The sequence below is a fragment of the Lepisma saccharinum genome, chromosome 2 (genome assembly GCF_977018435.1).
Source record: "Lepisma saccharinum chromosome 2, izLepSacc3.1, whole genome shotgun sequence".
Lineage (NCBI taxonomy): Eukaryota > Metazoa > Arthropoda > Insecta > Zygentoma > Lepismatidae > Lepisma > Lepisma saccharinum.
Window position 1 is genome coordinate 128330317 of NC_139230.1, and position 18548 is coordinate 128348864.

At 38.0% G+C, this 18548-nt stretch overlaps 1 protein-coding gene across 1 annotated transcript in view; it reads right to left on the reverse strand.

Annotated features, from left to right (window-relative positions):
* LOC145983637 (histone-lysine N-methyltransferase NSD2-like) overlaps positions 1-18548 on the reverse strand; it is a 327048-nt gene that overhangs the window by 87704 nt on the left and 220796 nt on the right. Inside the window, exon 9 of the mRNA XM_083116701.1 lies at positions 16453-16600. Coding sequence (XP_082972827.1) covers positions 16453-16600 — 148 coding nt within the window. The remainder of the gene's footprint in view (positions 1-16452; positions 16601-18548) is intronic.

The window sequence follows — 18548 nt, forward strand, 5'->3', positions numbered from 1 at the left end:
GTACCTTTCCATGGCTATGCAGAGCAGCTGCGTTACATTGAAAAACTGAAAACTTCCATTACGTAAAGTCAAATTAACAATTTTTTAATAGCCTCTACACCCAGTGCCAATCGAAGACCAGTTCTGCCTTTCCTAATCCATTGTTACTTGATTCCACACAAGCTTTATCTTGTTCGTACTTATTCAGGGTGGCTACAAACAAGCAGAAATGAAATTCCCTGACTTTTCTAGGTTTTCCAGGACAAAATTTACATTTTTCCCTGACAATTACAAACTAAACTAAATCAATGTTTTTGCAAATGGAAATAATAAACTCATACAGATCCAGGTATGGATTTGTTAAGTACCAATATTATCTTCTATGAAATTGACTTAATTTCTCTATTCTCTATTATTTGAATTCAAACAGCAAAATAGTGAATTTGGAAAATTATTACAATTCACAAGCTAGGGTAGGATTACGGAATTTTATCATACGCAGTAAGTTTAAAATAAAATACTTGATTATTTTCAAAGTTACGACTAAATGAGATAAGAATGAAGACTGATTGACTAAGAAATACAATTTGTAATTTATCAGTCTCCTTATACATTCGCGGTATTATATGTTGATACATTGAATTGAACAAAAGAAAGTGTCATATTCTCTTACATTATCAATGGGATTTCTGCTTCAGTACAGTATATCCAAGTGAAGTACTGTGAAACTGACAACATGCAGTTATACCATTATTGCTGACGAAAAGGGTATGTAGGTATTAGAAATTTGATGCAAGGAATTTGTAGAATTGCATTGTATAGGTACCTGATTTAACTAACCACACATTAAAACATGAACACACTGTTCATAACAGCTTCTGAAAGTTCATATACGAGGGGCGTCCTGAAAAAAGCTTCAATGATACGCAGCACTAGTGGTCGGAGTGTGACAGGAAGAAGTGCCATGTAGCTGTAATCTGGTACAGTTGCAATGCAGCCATTTGAGGACAGTTCTAGGTTAAAGGTTGCAGCTCTCATACAGTCTCCCACCAACTGCGATGTAGCCTACGTGTAGTAATCAGATTTTTGCATGCTCAGAATTTGGCACAGAGCCACCAGCAATCGTGTGAGGTGTGCAGACCGGACGTTATTTTCATTTGTTAGTATTAGGTACTTCTAAGGCTTGAATTTGGAAACTGATTCAAACTGATGGTGCAGACAATTCACGGGAGGCCAATCGAATGTGCACAGCCCCACACAGCTGAGTACACGCGGGCCCTTGGCATCACTTCAGTTGAGAGATCTTGGACAACTCCCTGTACAGCCCTGGCCTTGCATGTAAAGACTTTCATCTCTTTGTTTAACTGAAGAGGTTTCTGGCAGGACAAGGATTTGATAGCTACACTGTGGTAGAGATAGTTCCAGTCTTTCCTATCAGACACATATGCCATGGGCATACAAAATTTTATGCCATGTTACAACAAATGCCAGAACAACGGTGGTGATTATGCCGAAAATTAGGTTAGGACTCAACTGTTACTAATGCAATAAATTACAACTGATATTCTTGTTTCATTTATGCATATCGGTCGGGACCTTGATTTTTAAATTTTATTTTCAAATTGGTGTATTTTTTTATTTTTTACTATTCAGTGTTATTTTACACAAACATTCACATTTTCATTTTAGCTCATTTTCTGGCAAATATCAGAAATTATACCTTCATGGTGTTTTTAAAGTATTGTTTCAAATTGTAAGTAACATGGCCTACGCCTCTTCGTGAGAGTTTGATATCCTGAAAGTTATTTTCCATACCCCCTTTTTAATTTTATGGTAAGGGTTATAGATAAAGAAATTTTCCCCGTATATACTGAAGGGTGCATAATGACCATAAGTGGAGACGCATCCAAAAAAATTAAATCAATCAATCTCACGTGACAGATACCGATATGTGAGGGCTATTTTTTTCAACATCCAATGGTGCCGCCAGAAGGCCCATGAAGTGCTAGGAAGCGGGGCATCTACCAGTGTGATTACCCCCCCCCCCTGCCACTACCACCACCACTGCCAAGGCCAACGCTTCAGTTGAAGCTGAGCGATGCGCACGTAGAGATGTCTGCTACAATCCACTATCTCGCCAAGTGCAAGGTGCGTAGTGTGATACGATTTCTACAGGCAAAGGGGCACAATGCAGCGAAAATTCACCATCGAATGAGCTGTGTGCAGGAGAGGAATGCTGTCTTCGGGCATTGTCTTCCTTCATGACAATGCCTGACCCCATGTTGCTGCATCAACCCAAGACCTTCTTCATCCAATCCACTGGGAAGTGTTTGATCACCCTCCCTACAACCCAGACCTTGTGCCGTGACTTCCCATCTTTTCCAGGCGATGAAGAAGTGATTGGGAGGACAGTGTTTCCACACCAATGCGGAGCTTCGGCAGACCTGGCTCAACAGACAGGCGGCACTGGTCTTTGCAGAGGGTATTGGAAAGCTGGTGCATTGGTACGATAAATGTCTGAATCTTCTTGGTGATTACGTTGAAAAGTAGATTATACGTGTATGTAACTTTTGTCAATAAACCCATTTTGCTATTCACTGTGGTTATGATTTCATGTCCTATCGGAGGTTGAAAAAACAAAGCCCTCGTATTATGGAACCAAAAATTGGCATTATCTTTTTTTTAATTGTTAGTGTTAAGTTTCCCAAAATTTGTTTTAGAACATTTTTCTGCCAAATATACCAAAAATTAATACTCCATTGTGCTTTTAAACTATTATTTAAAGTGCTCCCCTGCACTTTGCCATGAAGGTGTATAGAGGTGTAGAGTTAGGGCCCCACACTTTCTTGATCGACTGAAGGTGGGGGTGATGTGATCAGCACCATGCTCCTGGCTACCTTTATCCCTCAAAGTTTCCTCCAGGCACCCGCTTGATATGATACTGGGTGAGCACCGGAGCAGTTTGAATAGGTGGAAAAAGAGGCCGGTTCTCCACCACAGGGGATCGACCTGGGTCTCTTACATGGTAGTCAGACGTCCTAACGACTGACCTCCATTATTTCTCGCTCGAAAAATGCCGATTGTTCACAGTTAACTTGGTAATTCAAAACACATCTCGCGCGACAAATACTGAAGATGTGGCTCCCATGTGATAGTAGATAGGCACTCGATATCCTGTTCGAACCCTGCCACTTTGCTCTGTGATGCAAATGGTTTTGATAGAAGTTGAAACAATCGTGTGAAATACATGATTTATGTGGCTATCGGAATTATTCCATGTATAACAAGCATTATATATATATATATATTATATATTGAATAAAATGTTGGAAAACTTGCACGTTCTATGTACACAAACATGACGTAGAAAAGACAAGAATGTTGGATTTCATGGAATTTTTCATTGTTTTGGGACATTTTTTTTAAAAAAAAATCGCTAAAAACACCAACAATTCGCATTTTATGCCAAATTCGATTTATTTCGATATTTCGAACAGGCGAAAAATGTGTCCAGACATCACTGCACATTCATAAACACAACTTCGCAGCAATTACTATTTTTCACAGTTTTCGCGTTTGCGAAAAATCATCCCTACTAATTGGAAATTACTTTCTGTCCACCACTCATATAAATCAGTAGATGGAAAGTGAAAATTTAGCAGGGCTGGCAGAGAAAAGTCAATTCTTGAAGAAAGTGATTTGCTTTTATGATTGAATGATTCGAGTAAATATGATATTACATATTTATTATTAGTATTTTATTTCATAATATTGGACATTAACCTCACTCAGTGAGAGATTAATGACCATCTCTCACGAGTTTAAACAGACAGGGCAGGAGAGTGGCGTTAATTTCATTGTTGCAATAACTTTGAGGTTGGGAGTTTATAACGTTCATCAATGCAGATTTATGTTTCAATTTTTCGTGATTCATTATATATCCCGTTTCCTTGGATTCTTCTTGATATCGAAGAATAGTGCAATGTCATTGTAAACGAATGTTAACTTGTGCGAAACTAGTAATACGTCAGGATGATGAAAGAAAACCTTCCTAAGCACTGCTACATTAAATAAGGTGAAGTGAGCCAGAAGAGTAATAATATTCCAGCAGCATATTTGCAGTCTAAAGCTATTCTTGTTTATGCATGCGATTTTTGTTGGATGTTGCAGTTCGAAGACATCCAACAAAAATCAATTCCATACGAGTGCCATGCATGCAATTCCTGTCGCACGTTGTAGTGAGATACTTTGTCGGGTGGCGATATTCGACAAAAATCGTATGTATCAATGGAGCCTATTTGTTTCCATGTTCCTTCAGTTTATCCAACAAAATGCCTTACTATGACGTCCGCCAACTATCGGACAGTACCACCCGCTCCCATCCCCTCCATCCGTTGACAGTTCTGTCCCCTTACTACTCCCATACGGACAAGATAAAATGATAATTCAATGCATTTTCCACGTATTATTTAGAGGCTTAACACATTTATCTGCCCCTCCGGAAATTTCTCTCTCTCTCCTCCTGCCATCACTGGTTTCTGGCGTCGTGGTGGTGGTGTGCGCAAAAGGTACCTAAAGGTTAAGGCTGAAACTTAGTAACAAGATATCCTGTTACCGTGCTGAGTAAAAAAAAACAAAAAAAAAAACTGACATTTCCCTGACTTTTTTCGACACCTCAAATTCTCTGATTTTCCCCGGTTTTCCAGGTCTGTCGCCACCCTGTTATTAGAATTTGTTTGAAATTTGAGTTCCCGTGAGCACACAGTATGCGCAAGAACTGAGAAGAAGGGAAGGTGTAGAATGTTGATTGCAATACTGAAAACTGAATCATTACAACACTAACTTAAAAACTTGGTCAAGGCCGTCCGCAGAAATGTATCCACGTTGAGCCAAAGTCACTTTCATACATTATGTGCCTATTTGTTTGAATTTCTAGAGAAAGCAAGGCATATACTATAGAAAATAAACATTTCTCAGTTAAGTGCATCATTATTAGTAGTATTAGTATTACATAACAATTTCGTTGTGTGACGATAAAATGACTTTACTTTTTGTTTTAATATTTACACAGTAATGAAACATGAATCATAATTGGATAGTTTATGGCCGGGTCGTGAATAGAATATGACGTCATTTGTATCTCATATTAGGAAATTTTTATTAATACCTAAGAAATATTTTTTAAACAAGGAGAAGTGTGCATGAGCGTCATGAAGCAATATGTATTTTGAGCAAAGCAAAACAAAATTGTAAATGGGAAATTGGGAGAGGAGTGAGCAAGTGAGCAGGATTTTCTTGAAACTGACAAAATCCATTTAAGTCGCCTGTTCTTTCTAAATAAGAATGAGATGGATGTGATGTGGCATAGAAACAGTCACGTTCCTGGTCTTGTATGTGTGTGTGTGTGTGTGTATATATATATATATATATATATACACACACACTCACACACACACACACACACACACACATATATATATATATATATATATATATATATATATATATATATATATATATAAGTGTCACTTCACCAGAAACCAAATTCATTGCCTGTGTGCTCACTGAAGGTCTGTCTGCTTGAAACGATTCCAGACACTTTCGCGCCAGCGGCCAGCTGGGTCGCTCGGAACTTGCTTTTGGCGAGGCACGATTCGGATGAAAACAGATAACTCTGCTAGTGATTGTTGCAGTCTAATTATCGAATGAATATTTCACTTGCTGTCATTGCCTTCACGAATTCTGTTTAAACCAGCCCAATAGTCAAAGAACAAAATAGCTATATTGGGAACCTTTCAACAACTCCCATATTCGCAAAATAGCACATATTGTGGTTGGTTAAGTCCACTTTATGCACAGTAAGGCTAATTGGGACTGGACCTACAGTTTAAAGTGGGATCTGAGCCACTTGTGCCTCCACCGGGTATTGGACCCTGGACTCCTTGATTGCAAGGCGACGATGCAACCACTGACCAATCGGGGATGCCCAGTACATAGTGTGCCAGAATATTTTAAATAGCAGGTGTTAATTGTATTTTTGACTGTAAACACGAGAATCTAATAAAAATGTTCCTACATTTTTTATCACGTTCTAATGAAGTCAAAAATACAATGTTCAGACTTTCTTGTAATACTTTTCTAGATATCCAAGTTACAAGATGTTGTAATTTCTCAATGATAACTTTGTTGCAACTTTAATATATTTCTGTCATTGTAATCAGCATTTCTCAGCTACAGGGTGTCCCACGAACGGCAAAACTGGGAATTAAGAGTGGCGTTACTTTGTAACCGAAACCTGTACATACATAAGTCATACACCAAATGTTAGCCCTGTCCAAGTAGATATTTTTAAACATAGAAACAACAAACGGGGTGCAGTGTTGTTCATGCAGTGTTGCCAAATGTAAGTGAAAGTGTAAATTTATTTTTCCACAAAGCATGGAAAATTGCATGTCAAACATTTGTACGGAAATTTGGACGTCAATTTCCACCTTGGGTAGGTAGACTATTTCGCCATCTATAGTTCAGAGAAGAAAACCAATCGTTTTCGTGTATAGCCAATCCTGAAATGCCTCGTAAAGGCATACCGGTCCAAATGGGTGTCTTAAAAAAATGATATACTATATAGTAAATGTTCATGCAACTTTGCACTTTTTGTTTGATGCCTGCAATCATAAATTAGGAGGGAGGAAAAGAAACGGATGACACGCTCACTCAGCAAGAGGCCTTGCATCAGTGGTGCTTTTAGATCTGGGCCGAATAACCATTACAAAAGTCAGAACGAGTTTACGCCATAGATTGAGCTGATGCACTCGTATCCAGAATGAGATTTTCTGTGTCTTCTACAGATGACTGCAGGCATAGCAGCTTCGTCGTCGGTCAATATTTTCCAAATAATTGCCTAAATCAAAAAATGTTCCAAAATAGTTGGACATTAAGTGAGATACAATATGTGGCCCATTACAACTTCATCCATGCAACGCTGTAATGCACTTTATTTTACCCTTGCATGTTTCCCATTCATATTATTTATTAGTATTTTTTGTGTTAAGAACTCTACACCTTTCCAACGACATTGAAATCTAAAGTCTTAAAATACCACCATAAAATAGAGATTGTTCATTTTATACTCGCAGGCTTGTCGCTGTGTATTAGTAGCGACATGTTCTGTGCTGCCAATGGTTGGAAATGTTTCGTGTGTACGTCGATCCAAATGGTTTCTTTCAAGGTTAGTTGGTAGAACTTCGCACAATAATAAAACTAGACCCTATGATCACAATAATTGAGACAGTTAGCTTCTGGTGCTTTTGTAGTCGAGTCAGTTTGTTCTGCCAAGACAACACCATCTACTTTTTATAAGTAGTTAATCGAAAGCATTTCTTGTGACTAAGAAATGTCTGCATCTGTCACTAATATCGGACTCTTGAGATAACAGTGCAGAAAAATGGTGTGTTCGCCTCTACCTCACTTTGGTGTAGCCACTTGTTTTATTGCGACATGTTATGAGAGTTTTTTAGTCGACATTCCAAAAAAAAATGTAACGCAACATCAGTTTAGGGTTGTACAGTCACGGACACTTCTGGGCAGTAATGATTCCATTGAAAGTCAATAGTGTTGCTACAACACAGAAGTGTCCGTGACTCTACGATATGATTATTTACCAATAATATACTTCTCCCAACTCGGCCTCGAGAACTTTGGTTCATTTCTCTTTCTTAATCATGGTTGCGTGTTTCAAGGGTGAAGTGTTTGTGATATGGAGGAAGCAAGGTGGTAAAAAGGGTTATTTTTTATCCTGCGTTTGAGACTGAAAAACGACATGAAGACATACGATATTTAAACTTCTTGACTATATGCTTGCTTTGGTGCAGGTGGAACTCGTTTGTTTGAGTTGGTGTTTTAAGTCTGCTTTATGCACAGTAAGGCTAATTGGGACTGGACCTACAGTTTAAAGTGGAATCCAAACCACGAAGTGCCTCCACCTGGTATCGAACCCGGGACCCTTTGATTACAATGCGACGAAGCAACCACTACGCCATTTCTTTTAAGGAATACCCCTAACCGGAAGTATCCCCCATCTTTCACTATATTCTCAAGATTTTCATTTCTTGGGTATTCTCAATTTTCAGTTTTTCTCATTTGGACAAACACAAATATCCGTGACTTACATGGGACTCACACCCGGAACCCCTGATGTCGTAGCGTGCCGTGCTAACCACTCCATCACGGAGGTCGACAGGGCCATTGGGAAGGCCTTAGGTGGAACTCGTACCCCCTCCTACTTGACTGCAAGAAGAACTACCAAAGTAAGAAAGGACTGGGCATCCAGTGAAAAAGGCACAAAAACAAAATTCTTGTGGTCTAGATGCTAGGACGCAAAGAAGCACCAGCAGAAGTAGAGGTCAGGTGATGAACAGTTACTGTTATTGGGTAGTTGCAAGGAATGAGATTTATAAAACATTTTATTGTTCGTTCCATTCGCGAAACAAACATTTCTGTACGCTTCATATCAAGTGTATACGTCAATCATTCATTATTACAATTATGCCCTATTTCAGGGGATCCCAAACATTGTAGTTTTAAATTTTTTCCACGGCACCCAAGTCAGAATGTAGGCATAAGCCTATCTAAAACTTGCAACGCTAAGTTAGTGTTGTTAGGATGCTTGCCTTAACTTAAAAAATAAGCACATATTTCAAATTCAGAAACATTGTTTATGCAAAAAGTACTAAATAAGCACATGTTTGGAACAATCATATCTAAAACCCTCTGTAGACTAACAAGTAAGTGGCATTTCAGTGAAAATTCCGGAACATTTTGCGGCACCCCAGGGTGCCTCGGGAACCACTACCCTATTCAATATTAAATCAGTTTGTGAAGAAAGGTTTATTTAAAATGTCCATTAAGACACACCATTATATACTTGGATAGTTTTACTGTACTGGACCTCTGGTAAATTAACACTTAATTCATTTTACGAAGAAATTAAATAAGTGAGTTTTCCTTTGCTCGTTTTGTTCAAATGCACAGTCTACATGGAACAGCCATCTGAAGCAACACTCTCCTCCCCCAATCTAATAACTCCAACAGAAGTAAATTTCTTGTCGCGTATAGTCTCCAAATTCTGTTCTCAACCAGAGAAATAAAATCGTAACAATTCTATTGCGAGTGACCCTTCACAACGATGAAGAAAGTGAGATCCTAGTTCCAGCGAATAATTTGTAAGGGCCGCTTTAGTAGATTATAGTGCATGCTGAGTGTGCACAGAAAATAAGAGTTTCAAATATAATGAGTGGCTTCGCAAGTGATCTTTGGAGACTGTGTTTGTATAAGCATTCTCTTCCTTTCCCAAGGAGAATTCAATAAAACAATGGCTTGGTGTAGCTTTCAGAGGGGAGCGGCACGTGACACGCTTAACTTGCAAGTCAGCATTCAGAAATAAATGCAACCTTTCATATCAAAGTGAAAGGACAAGCTGCACATGTCGCTCTGATTAGGCAGTTTTCTCAATACCGTGCATCCTGTCACCTCGTGATCTTGTTATCTCATGTGCGGTGAATATTTGAATTTAAAATAACTGTGCTACTGTCACTTGCAGCTTCTGTGTGAATTCTCCGTGTCACTTGTCGTCTGTCGTTTGCAGCTTTTTTGCTTTGTAAGGGAGATTTCACACGAAGGTGACTACCACCACGTGTCCCTTGAAAGCGTACCCCCAGTAATGAATTGAACCTTTCGAACAGAACCGACACGACAAGATGCAGGTGTCGCTTGTAGCTTGCGTGTCGCTTTGATTGGCTAGTTTTGTTAATACCGTGCATCATGATGCTTCGTACTTCTATTTGCACATGCGTGGTGAATGTTTTGCCTTATATTGAATGGTCTAATGTCGCTTGTAGCTTTGGTATAAAATCTCCATGTTGCTAGTCGCCTGCCATACATGCCATTTAAGCAGATTCCAGACCGAAGCGTAACACGACAAGCGACAAGCCTCGGTAATTAATCCAACCTTTCGAACTGATAAAGCACGGCAAGCTGCAAATATCGCATGTCACTTGGTTGTGTCACTCAAACTGGCTATTTTATCAATGTTGTTCATCGTGATGCCTCCACTTGTTGTCGTGCATGGGCAGTGAATGTTTTAGTCTACAAGACAAAAGGAGCCCGTGTCTCTTGTCGATGTGGAAGCACACTGTCGCTTGTCGCCTCTGTCAGAATTCTTCCCCTGACCCCTTCAAGGAGACTTCAGATCGAAGCAACAAGTGGCAGGCGACAATCGACAGGCAACACTGGCATGGACGTCACCAGGATTTTTTCCAGGAAGGGGCAAGGAAGGTATTTTTTTCCAGGGTGGGGGCAAATAAGCCACATTTTCCCCAATGTTCTCTCAAAAAACATTGCTTAAATTTGAATTTATCATGTTCGTGCATTAATTAACACATATTATTGTGGCTGAAATGAAATTATGTGTGTGAAATATATAATTTTTGGTTGAATTTCATTTTCCAGGGGGGCACCCCTCCTACCCCCTTTCCGGATGCCCATGAACACTGGCGACTTCAATCTAAAGCAAGAAATTCACTGCTCATGCGCGAAAAACCTAATCATCAACCCGCAAGCGACATGTGCAGCTTGCCCTGTCGCATCGATGCGAAAGGTTCAATTGATTACTGACGGTTCACTTCCAAGCGATACGTATCTCTTGTCGCTTGTTACCTATTGCGTTTCGCTTGGTAGCGTGCCAATAAAGAGCTTCGTTTTACACAGTTGCGGCATGATAGGCCGCACAAGCCTGCTTTGATTTCTGAAATCATCAAAGACCACATAAAAGTATGCAAAGTAAAAATTAAGAGTCAGCGATTAGGGTAAATGTGATTATTTTCTCAATTCCACAGTGGGACAAAATCTCCTTAAGTACGCCACTGACTGCGCCACAGTTAATCCCTTCCCCAACAACGCCGCAGGAGGAACTTTTCTTTTCCCCCTCCCCTTCCGAATGCTCTGCGCTGAGACAGATACGTGCAAACTACGCGCTCTCAATTGACGCCGTAAAGTGCATTTCACAACTTTTTGCCCAATTCGGCATGGCACGTAGCTGCTTACAAACAGGAAGAAATCATGTGACCTACAAGAATTGTGATTGGTTGGATGGGTTTTGAAATATTGATTGGTACCCACACCGGATGCAATTGTATTGAAATTACAACACGTAAATTAGACAGGTGATATTGGTACCAGGTTCCAACAAGAATAGTAACAATTTTTTCTTGAGGAAAACTGCATAAATGATAATTTTCAAAAACCACGATGGTATTTGTAATCACATGCATGGTCTCGACATTTTAAAATGACCTTGATTATGCTAATTTATCAAATTATAGTGGTTCCAACAACATATGTACACTCACTTGGGTCTTATAAGACCACGTTTACACGTATGTGTGTGTGTGTGCATGTGTGTGTGTGTGTGTGTGTGTGTGCGTGTGACCATATCCACATTTTTTTTTTGAGGGAGGGGCCAGGTAAGTATTTAGAAATATACTGTATTGTTATTAATATGTGAATAGGAAAAAGGAAGGTATAGAGAATAGTGATATAACAGTACATATGTATTCATTACCTAGATTACGTGTAGTAAAGACTATCAAAATCGAAAATGTGGAAAGTGAAATTACTGTTTCTCATGATGTTTCACCTTCTATCAGAGTGTTTTGCTATGCCAAGCAAACTGGCACAATTGTGGCGGTGGTGATCGATTGCATATAGGAGCCATATCGTCAGTATTTATCCTGACAGAAATTATGAAAAATAACTCCCAGAGCCAGTTTGGAAGGCCTGACATAGAGAATGCAAAAGAGAGGGGGAGGTGCTAGAATTGGTGAGTCATTGTATACAGGAGATTATATTCCATCTTGGTCCCCATAGCAACAGCTTTCTGTCCTACAACTAAGAAAGACATTTCTTGAACCTTAATTGTACTGTACATTATATTCAAGATATAATTCTTTGTCTCGCTTTGCCATCAAAACCAAGATGCACATTATACATTCCTAAGTATGGTACATGGTATTCTCTTCTTTCTGTGTGTACCAAATTTTAACATTTTAATTATCTTTCAATAATACTTTTTTTTCTCAATTATACAATTTTTCCCTTCTGTCCCTCATAAAATGTATAATTAAGATTTCACTGAATAAATATCCTAAAAAATAAATGAATGCTATGATTAAATGATTGTCTCAAGTGAAATATTAAAACAAAACTCTGATAGATGGAAAATATGTAATCCTTCTGAAGCACTTTGGTTTGTTACCATTTTCAAGTATTGGTATATCGGTGGTTATGTAGAAGTGATATATTTTCGAAATTTTCTATTCACTTTGGATTACTGTTGGGGCCACAAGAGCTAACCAAAATGGAATTTCTGGAATAAAATACCCTTTTTCCATCTTTATCTTCTAATAATTGTACCTGTATCAAGATGGAATGTCAATGTTTGTACCTCCTGTGAAAACCCTTGTTATTCTAACCAAAATAATAAAGAAGAAACAACTCTCAATGGTAAAAAATTATCTTTCTATGAGGTTTTTAAAATATTTCCATGTCTTTGAAAAACTCGTGCTTTAAAATTGAAGGGGTCCGCCATATAACGTTGTGGGAATTCGGCTCTTGTCGCCAGAAGAATGTTGTATGCGCCATACCAAGCCAAACAATGGATGCTGTGTTGGGCGTTACTCTGTCACTGGGTGATCAAAAATGCATAAATAATGGTAAAAAACGGAAAGTTAATGTTTCACATTGGGAGGATAAGAAGAGGAAAGCTTTGAGAGATGCTGGTATGCCATATGTAACAAAGAAAAAAAAAACTGTACCCGGAAAACTGCCGCCAGAAGAGGTGAGTAGAATAACGTTGTAACCACCACTTGTTGCAATACGTTTACGTATTGCAGGGTTCTGATCGTATTTGTCAGTGTTACCCTTGAATAATGTAGAGTCCGTAGACAAAATTGTACGTATACCTGTCTGTCGGCATCCCATTTTTGATTCCGGAACCATACATCCGAGCAAGCCTAAAATTGCCACAATTCTTCTTTGTACCTGTCTACACCCAGGGAAAACTTGTTTGGGAAAAATATTTTTGCACCAATTTTTTATGTTAATTTTGTATTATGGCTTTGGGTGTCCAAGTGAAAGGGATAATGCTCCTTATTACGAATATGTATTATATTTTGGTTCAAATTTCAATGTTCCATTTTAGTGAAGATTAGTAGTTATATTGAAATATAAATAGCAGTATGTTGATTTAGAAATTGTTATCAGGCAAGATAATGTAACTCCACCTTTGTATCTATTTAAATACTACCATCACTGCTTACTCTAATATTATATTATTTTATTTGTTTTTCATGGGAGAGTTTGCTCTTGTCAATTCGAATGTGAAGACGTCAATCATGCGGAAATGTTGCAGCACTTTCAGGACTTCTATAAACTGGACTACAACAAACAACATTTTTGGCTCAATCATGCATAAAGGAAGTCGATATTACTCGCAGACGGGTAAGTGAAGATATTTCTAGAAGACATTGCACTGTAGAGTATTATCTTCCAAGGAAGGAAAAGTAATGTACGAATATGCCAAAAAATGTTATGCAACATTTTAAAGATCACACCTTGCCGTGTACAGATACTTCTTGATAAAATAAAGTTTGATAAATCTTTGACTGGGTGGCCGTGGTGGCTCAGTCGGTAATGCATCTGACTACCATGCTAAAGGTTCCGGGTTCGATCCCCTGCCGGTTCAAATCCGGGAACTTTTCTAATGATGGAAATCCGGGAACTTTTCTAATGATGGAAGCGTGCCCACCCAGCGTCGAATAACATGGGTACCTGGGGGAAACCCTGGGGGGGTAAAGGCGGTCAGGGGCATGATGCTGATCACATCACCCCCACTTACGACCGGATCATGAAAGTGTGGGGCATTACCCCCACACCCCCTATACGCCTTCATGGCATGGTGCTAAGCACAGGGGAACATTTTACCTTTTTATTTTTTTACCTTTTAAATCTTTGACTGAGAACCGAGGGTTACACGGGAAACAAGGAAAGACATCGGATGAGACTAGGGAGCTTATTAAACAACATATTTCCTCATTCCCATGGCAGGAAAATCATTATTCAAGGCATGAGAGTAAAATACAATGTTTGGGTGCAGGGCTAAATGTAAGGAAAATGTGGGAACGTTTTTGCATTAAACATCCTGAAGTTAAAGTAAAACTTCATCTGTACCGTAACATTTTCAATTCTGATTTAAACTAAGATTTGGTCTGCCCCGGTCCGATACTTGTGCATATTGTGACCGCTTGCACATTCGTATGATTTCAAACAACAATGAAGCGGAAATGAGTTAAATTGCAAATGAAAGTAACCTTCATCACATGAGGGCAGATCTTGCTTATAAGTCACTGTCAGAAAACACGAAAAATGCCAAGGAATACGCAGAAAACATTGTTTTATGTGTTGACCTGCAGCAGGTTTTATTTTGTCCCAATCTGACCTATAATAACGTATTTTATCAAAGGCAGTTGTCCTGTTTCAATCTTGCTGTCCACAATCAGGGTAAGAATAAAGCTATGATGTTTTTTTGGGACGAGACCATAGCCAAGCAGGGGTCAGCAGAGATATCATCATGTATCCTGAAGTATATACAACTACATTTTTCCAAACTGAGAGAAGGTGAAACACGCAAATTGACGTTGTGGTCTGACAGATGTGTTGGCAAAATAACAACTGGCGCATGATAGCTTTAATGCAACACGTGGTAGTAAATGAGTACTTTTCGACTGTTGAGCAAAAGTTTATGACTACTGGCCACAGTTTTCTCCCCTGTGATAGGGATTTTGCCGTTATTGAACGAGCAAAAAAGGGGAAAAAAGTGTATGTGCCATTTCAACGGGTAGAAGTTATTGCTAATGCTAGGAGTTCCGACCAGTTCGACGTACATGTCATGTGTACAGATGATTTCAAAAACTTGGACATCGTTTTGCATTCATTGGTCACCAAATCATATAATATTACAGACCATGTATGGTACCAAATCATCAATGATGACCCGACAACATTAAGTGCAAGAACCTCCCACAACGTCCTACAACCATGGCAAATGCACTCTTTGACCAAACAATCCAAAGGGCCAGCCAAGAGAAATCTTCCCCCAGTGAAAGTGGCTGCTTTTTCCAACCTGTACGAAGGTCGTCTCCCTATAAAGGCTGCCAAAAAGAAAGATTTGGATGATATGTGTCAGTATCTTCCACGAGAATTTGCTTCCTTTTACCAAGAACTTGTAGTTGAGTAATGAAAATGTTAACCCACAAGAAAATGTATTATCCTCATTTAACATTACGTTATAACAGCTTCGCGGATAAAAGTGAGTACTAGTTTCTCCGTATTTATATACTACCGCGTCTCTCTTTTCCCAATCATGAATTATGTTATACTTTTATAATACCATTTTTGTACTTTTATCTACTATTGCTTTACTTGTATCATAAAATAAGGTATTGACAGGAATACTGTGGTACCTTTTTCATTCCTGCCCCATCCCTAGTTGAGCGACATCAGCTAGTTCGGGGTATAACGTTGCAACTGCCAGTCGCTTACAATGTTGTTACCTCATTACATGGCGTAAAAAGCTCTCTAACACATTAATGGCTTATTGCAATGAATTGTTATTTTGGTTTTATGTTTATTTCAATACGAACTATACATTCTAGCTGAAAAAAATTCGAAACAAACACCCATGTATTCTACAAATGTTTTTGCTCATTTCTGAAAAATCACTTTTTTGTCACTTACAACGTTATACAGCGGACCCCTTCAATTATTAACCATTAAAAGTAAAATCCCTTTTGAAAGCTTCCAATACTCATAATGCACTGAAAAACAAGTATGTCACACCTACATATGCATATAAGGGAATATAAAATTAATTTTAAAATGATTTCTGATTTTTTAAAAATGATATGTTAAATGATGCTAAGTTACACTGAAAAAACTGTAGTCCCTGGCATCCTCAAAAGAATAAACACAATGTAGAAGATAATAAAATTAGACCACTGGGTCTTCCAAGATCACCAACTAAACAGAAAAAATGGTGCCTATTGATGATTTACCTATTATTTAAAAAGTGTTTGTGGCAGGTCTTATGTTAGACTTAACTCATTGAGATTTTAAATATGATATATTGAGATATGAAGGGAGGTTGTCTGTTATTACAGCTCAATCTGAAACAATTCACTCTCTTGCTCAGAACACTTCTATTACCATCAATTACAACCACAAGTTGGTTGATGGAAAATTAAAATGAAAATTGTAGGATTGAGGCAATAGATAAATTTACTTACTATTTTCAAAAGAAACTTGTGTCTGTATGTGCAATGTTTTCAGGTGGAAAATATTTTAAATTTTAAAATAGCTTACCTTGATAAATTGCCCTTAAACTCTGCATCCAAAAAACAGTCTGTATCAAGTTGAAGACTTGGTAGAATTGGTTTAGAATTTTTATTCAGAAGCCTTTTACATTTATCCTTATCAATTACTTCTCCAAAATATTCTGTTATAAAATCTCCTGTAACAAAAATATACAGTAATTAGTGAAAACTTATTAACAAATAAGCACTGCATTACCGAATTTGAAATCAGGGTTGAATTTCCAAAATTAAGTGAAGGTAGGCTTTTGGTTAAAGATTATCAAATATGTTAGTCACAAAATATTACAATGCATGAAACTATTAAAATGGTTTCATTTTTAAAGTAAGTCTTGAAGCTTTCCTGGTGACAAATGAAGCATAAATTCTCTTGGGCTATCGGCCAGATCAATTCTGGAAAAGTTTCCGAGCTTTCGAGAGTTAACGTAATTCTCATCTTCAGGGTAGAAGTGAGAGTGATGTATGTTTCATATTTGTTAAAATATTTCATCCTGGTAGACCAGAATTTTTTCATGCTTACACTACCAAGAGATATATACACAGGGCCCACAGACCACAGAAACATGTAAGGAACATCAAACCAAACAACTTTTCTCAGTAACATTTTTGTCATTGATGTGTTGTTTCGGTGATGTAAATCTTCCAAAAAGCCTGTTTTGCTGCCTATATGCTGTGACAAAACTTCATGTCCTGAAATGGCACATGCCAGTGTTACAAGGAACACCCAAAATTCTGTGTAAAATTAAAAACTACCAACCAAATTAAATGCTGTGAAACGAAGTGGGGAATGTGTCCAGTAACCCAATGGAAAGTAAAAAAATGATACAAAAAATGGTGGAAAAGCAACGTATTTAAAAGGAAGTGGTTATATAAGATTTCATCTCTTAGGACCTACATATCAAATATTTGCAAATCTCATTGCCAGGTTTACATTTAAAGGTTAGTCTATCTATTTGATTTCTGATACTGGTTGTGTGTGACACACTAATAGTTGACAAAATAAAAAAAATGAACTAACTCAAAATTGCAAAGATAGATAACCCATAAATCTAATGTAATATTTAGGATATTACACATGCATTGTGGTATTGGTAGTCTGCTGATAACCAAAGCATCTGACGTTCCATTGTTACATTATGGCTAAAATATGTACAACCACAGTAACAACCTAACAATGAATGAGCAGCAAATATACTGTTACGTTCACAGTTGCAAACAGTTGCAGGTGTGCACGGTGCTAGGATATACACAGGAGTTGCCAGAGAGCTTGTTTTACAAAAACTAGCATTAATTTTCTAATTCATTTTAACCTACTAATACTGAGTAATTCCATGTCAGATCAATAAAAAAAATAAGTTTTTCACCTCACCAGTTCTGATTTTGATGAAATTTGGTATGAAGGACACAAATGACAAGGTAAGTAATTCTGCCAATTTTCAGATTTCTATTTTGAAAATTGTCCAAGATACAAACATAATAAAAATCAAAATTTTTGTAAAAAAAGGCAAACTCGCATACTTACAAATGACTGCAACTTTTACCCTAATTGTAGTAGAGTGAGAATTCAACACCGTTGAAAAGCTAAGGAATAGAGTTCTCCATTGATACCCTACATAACTAACTAACTACTAACTAACTCTCTAGCCTTCTTAAACCCGAAGGTTCATGGCTGCAGCAACACAGGCCTTCCATCTTTCCCTATCTTGAGCAAGATCTATATAATCTTTTCCATCCCTACCGATTTCCTTTAGGTCCATCTCAACGTTGTCCCTCCATCTTCGTCTTGGCCTTCCTACAGGTCTCTTACCATCAGGTTTCCCAACAAGAATCCTGTAAACTCCTCTTTCCTCTCCCATTCGTGCCACATGGCCTGCCCACCTAAGTCTTCTTGATTTAATTATTCTAATAATATCTGGACATGAATACAAATTATGTAGTTCTAAATTATGTAACCTTCTCCACTCACCTGTCTCCCCATCCCTTTTAGGTCCAAAGATTTTCCTAAGGATCTTATTTTCAAATACTCTTAATTTATGTTCCTCTTTCAATGTAAGGGACCAAGTTTCACATCCATATAATACTACAGGC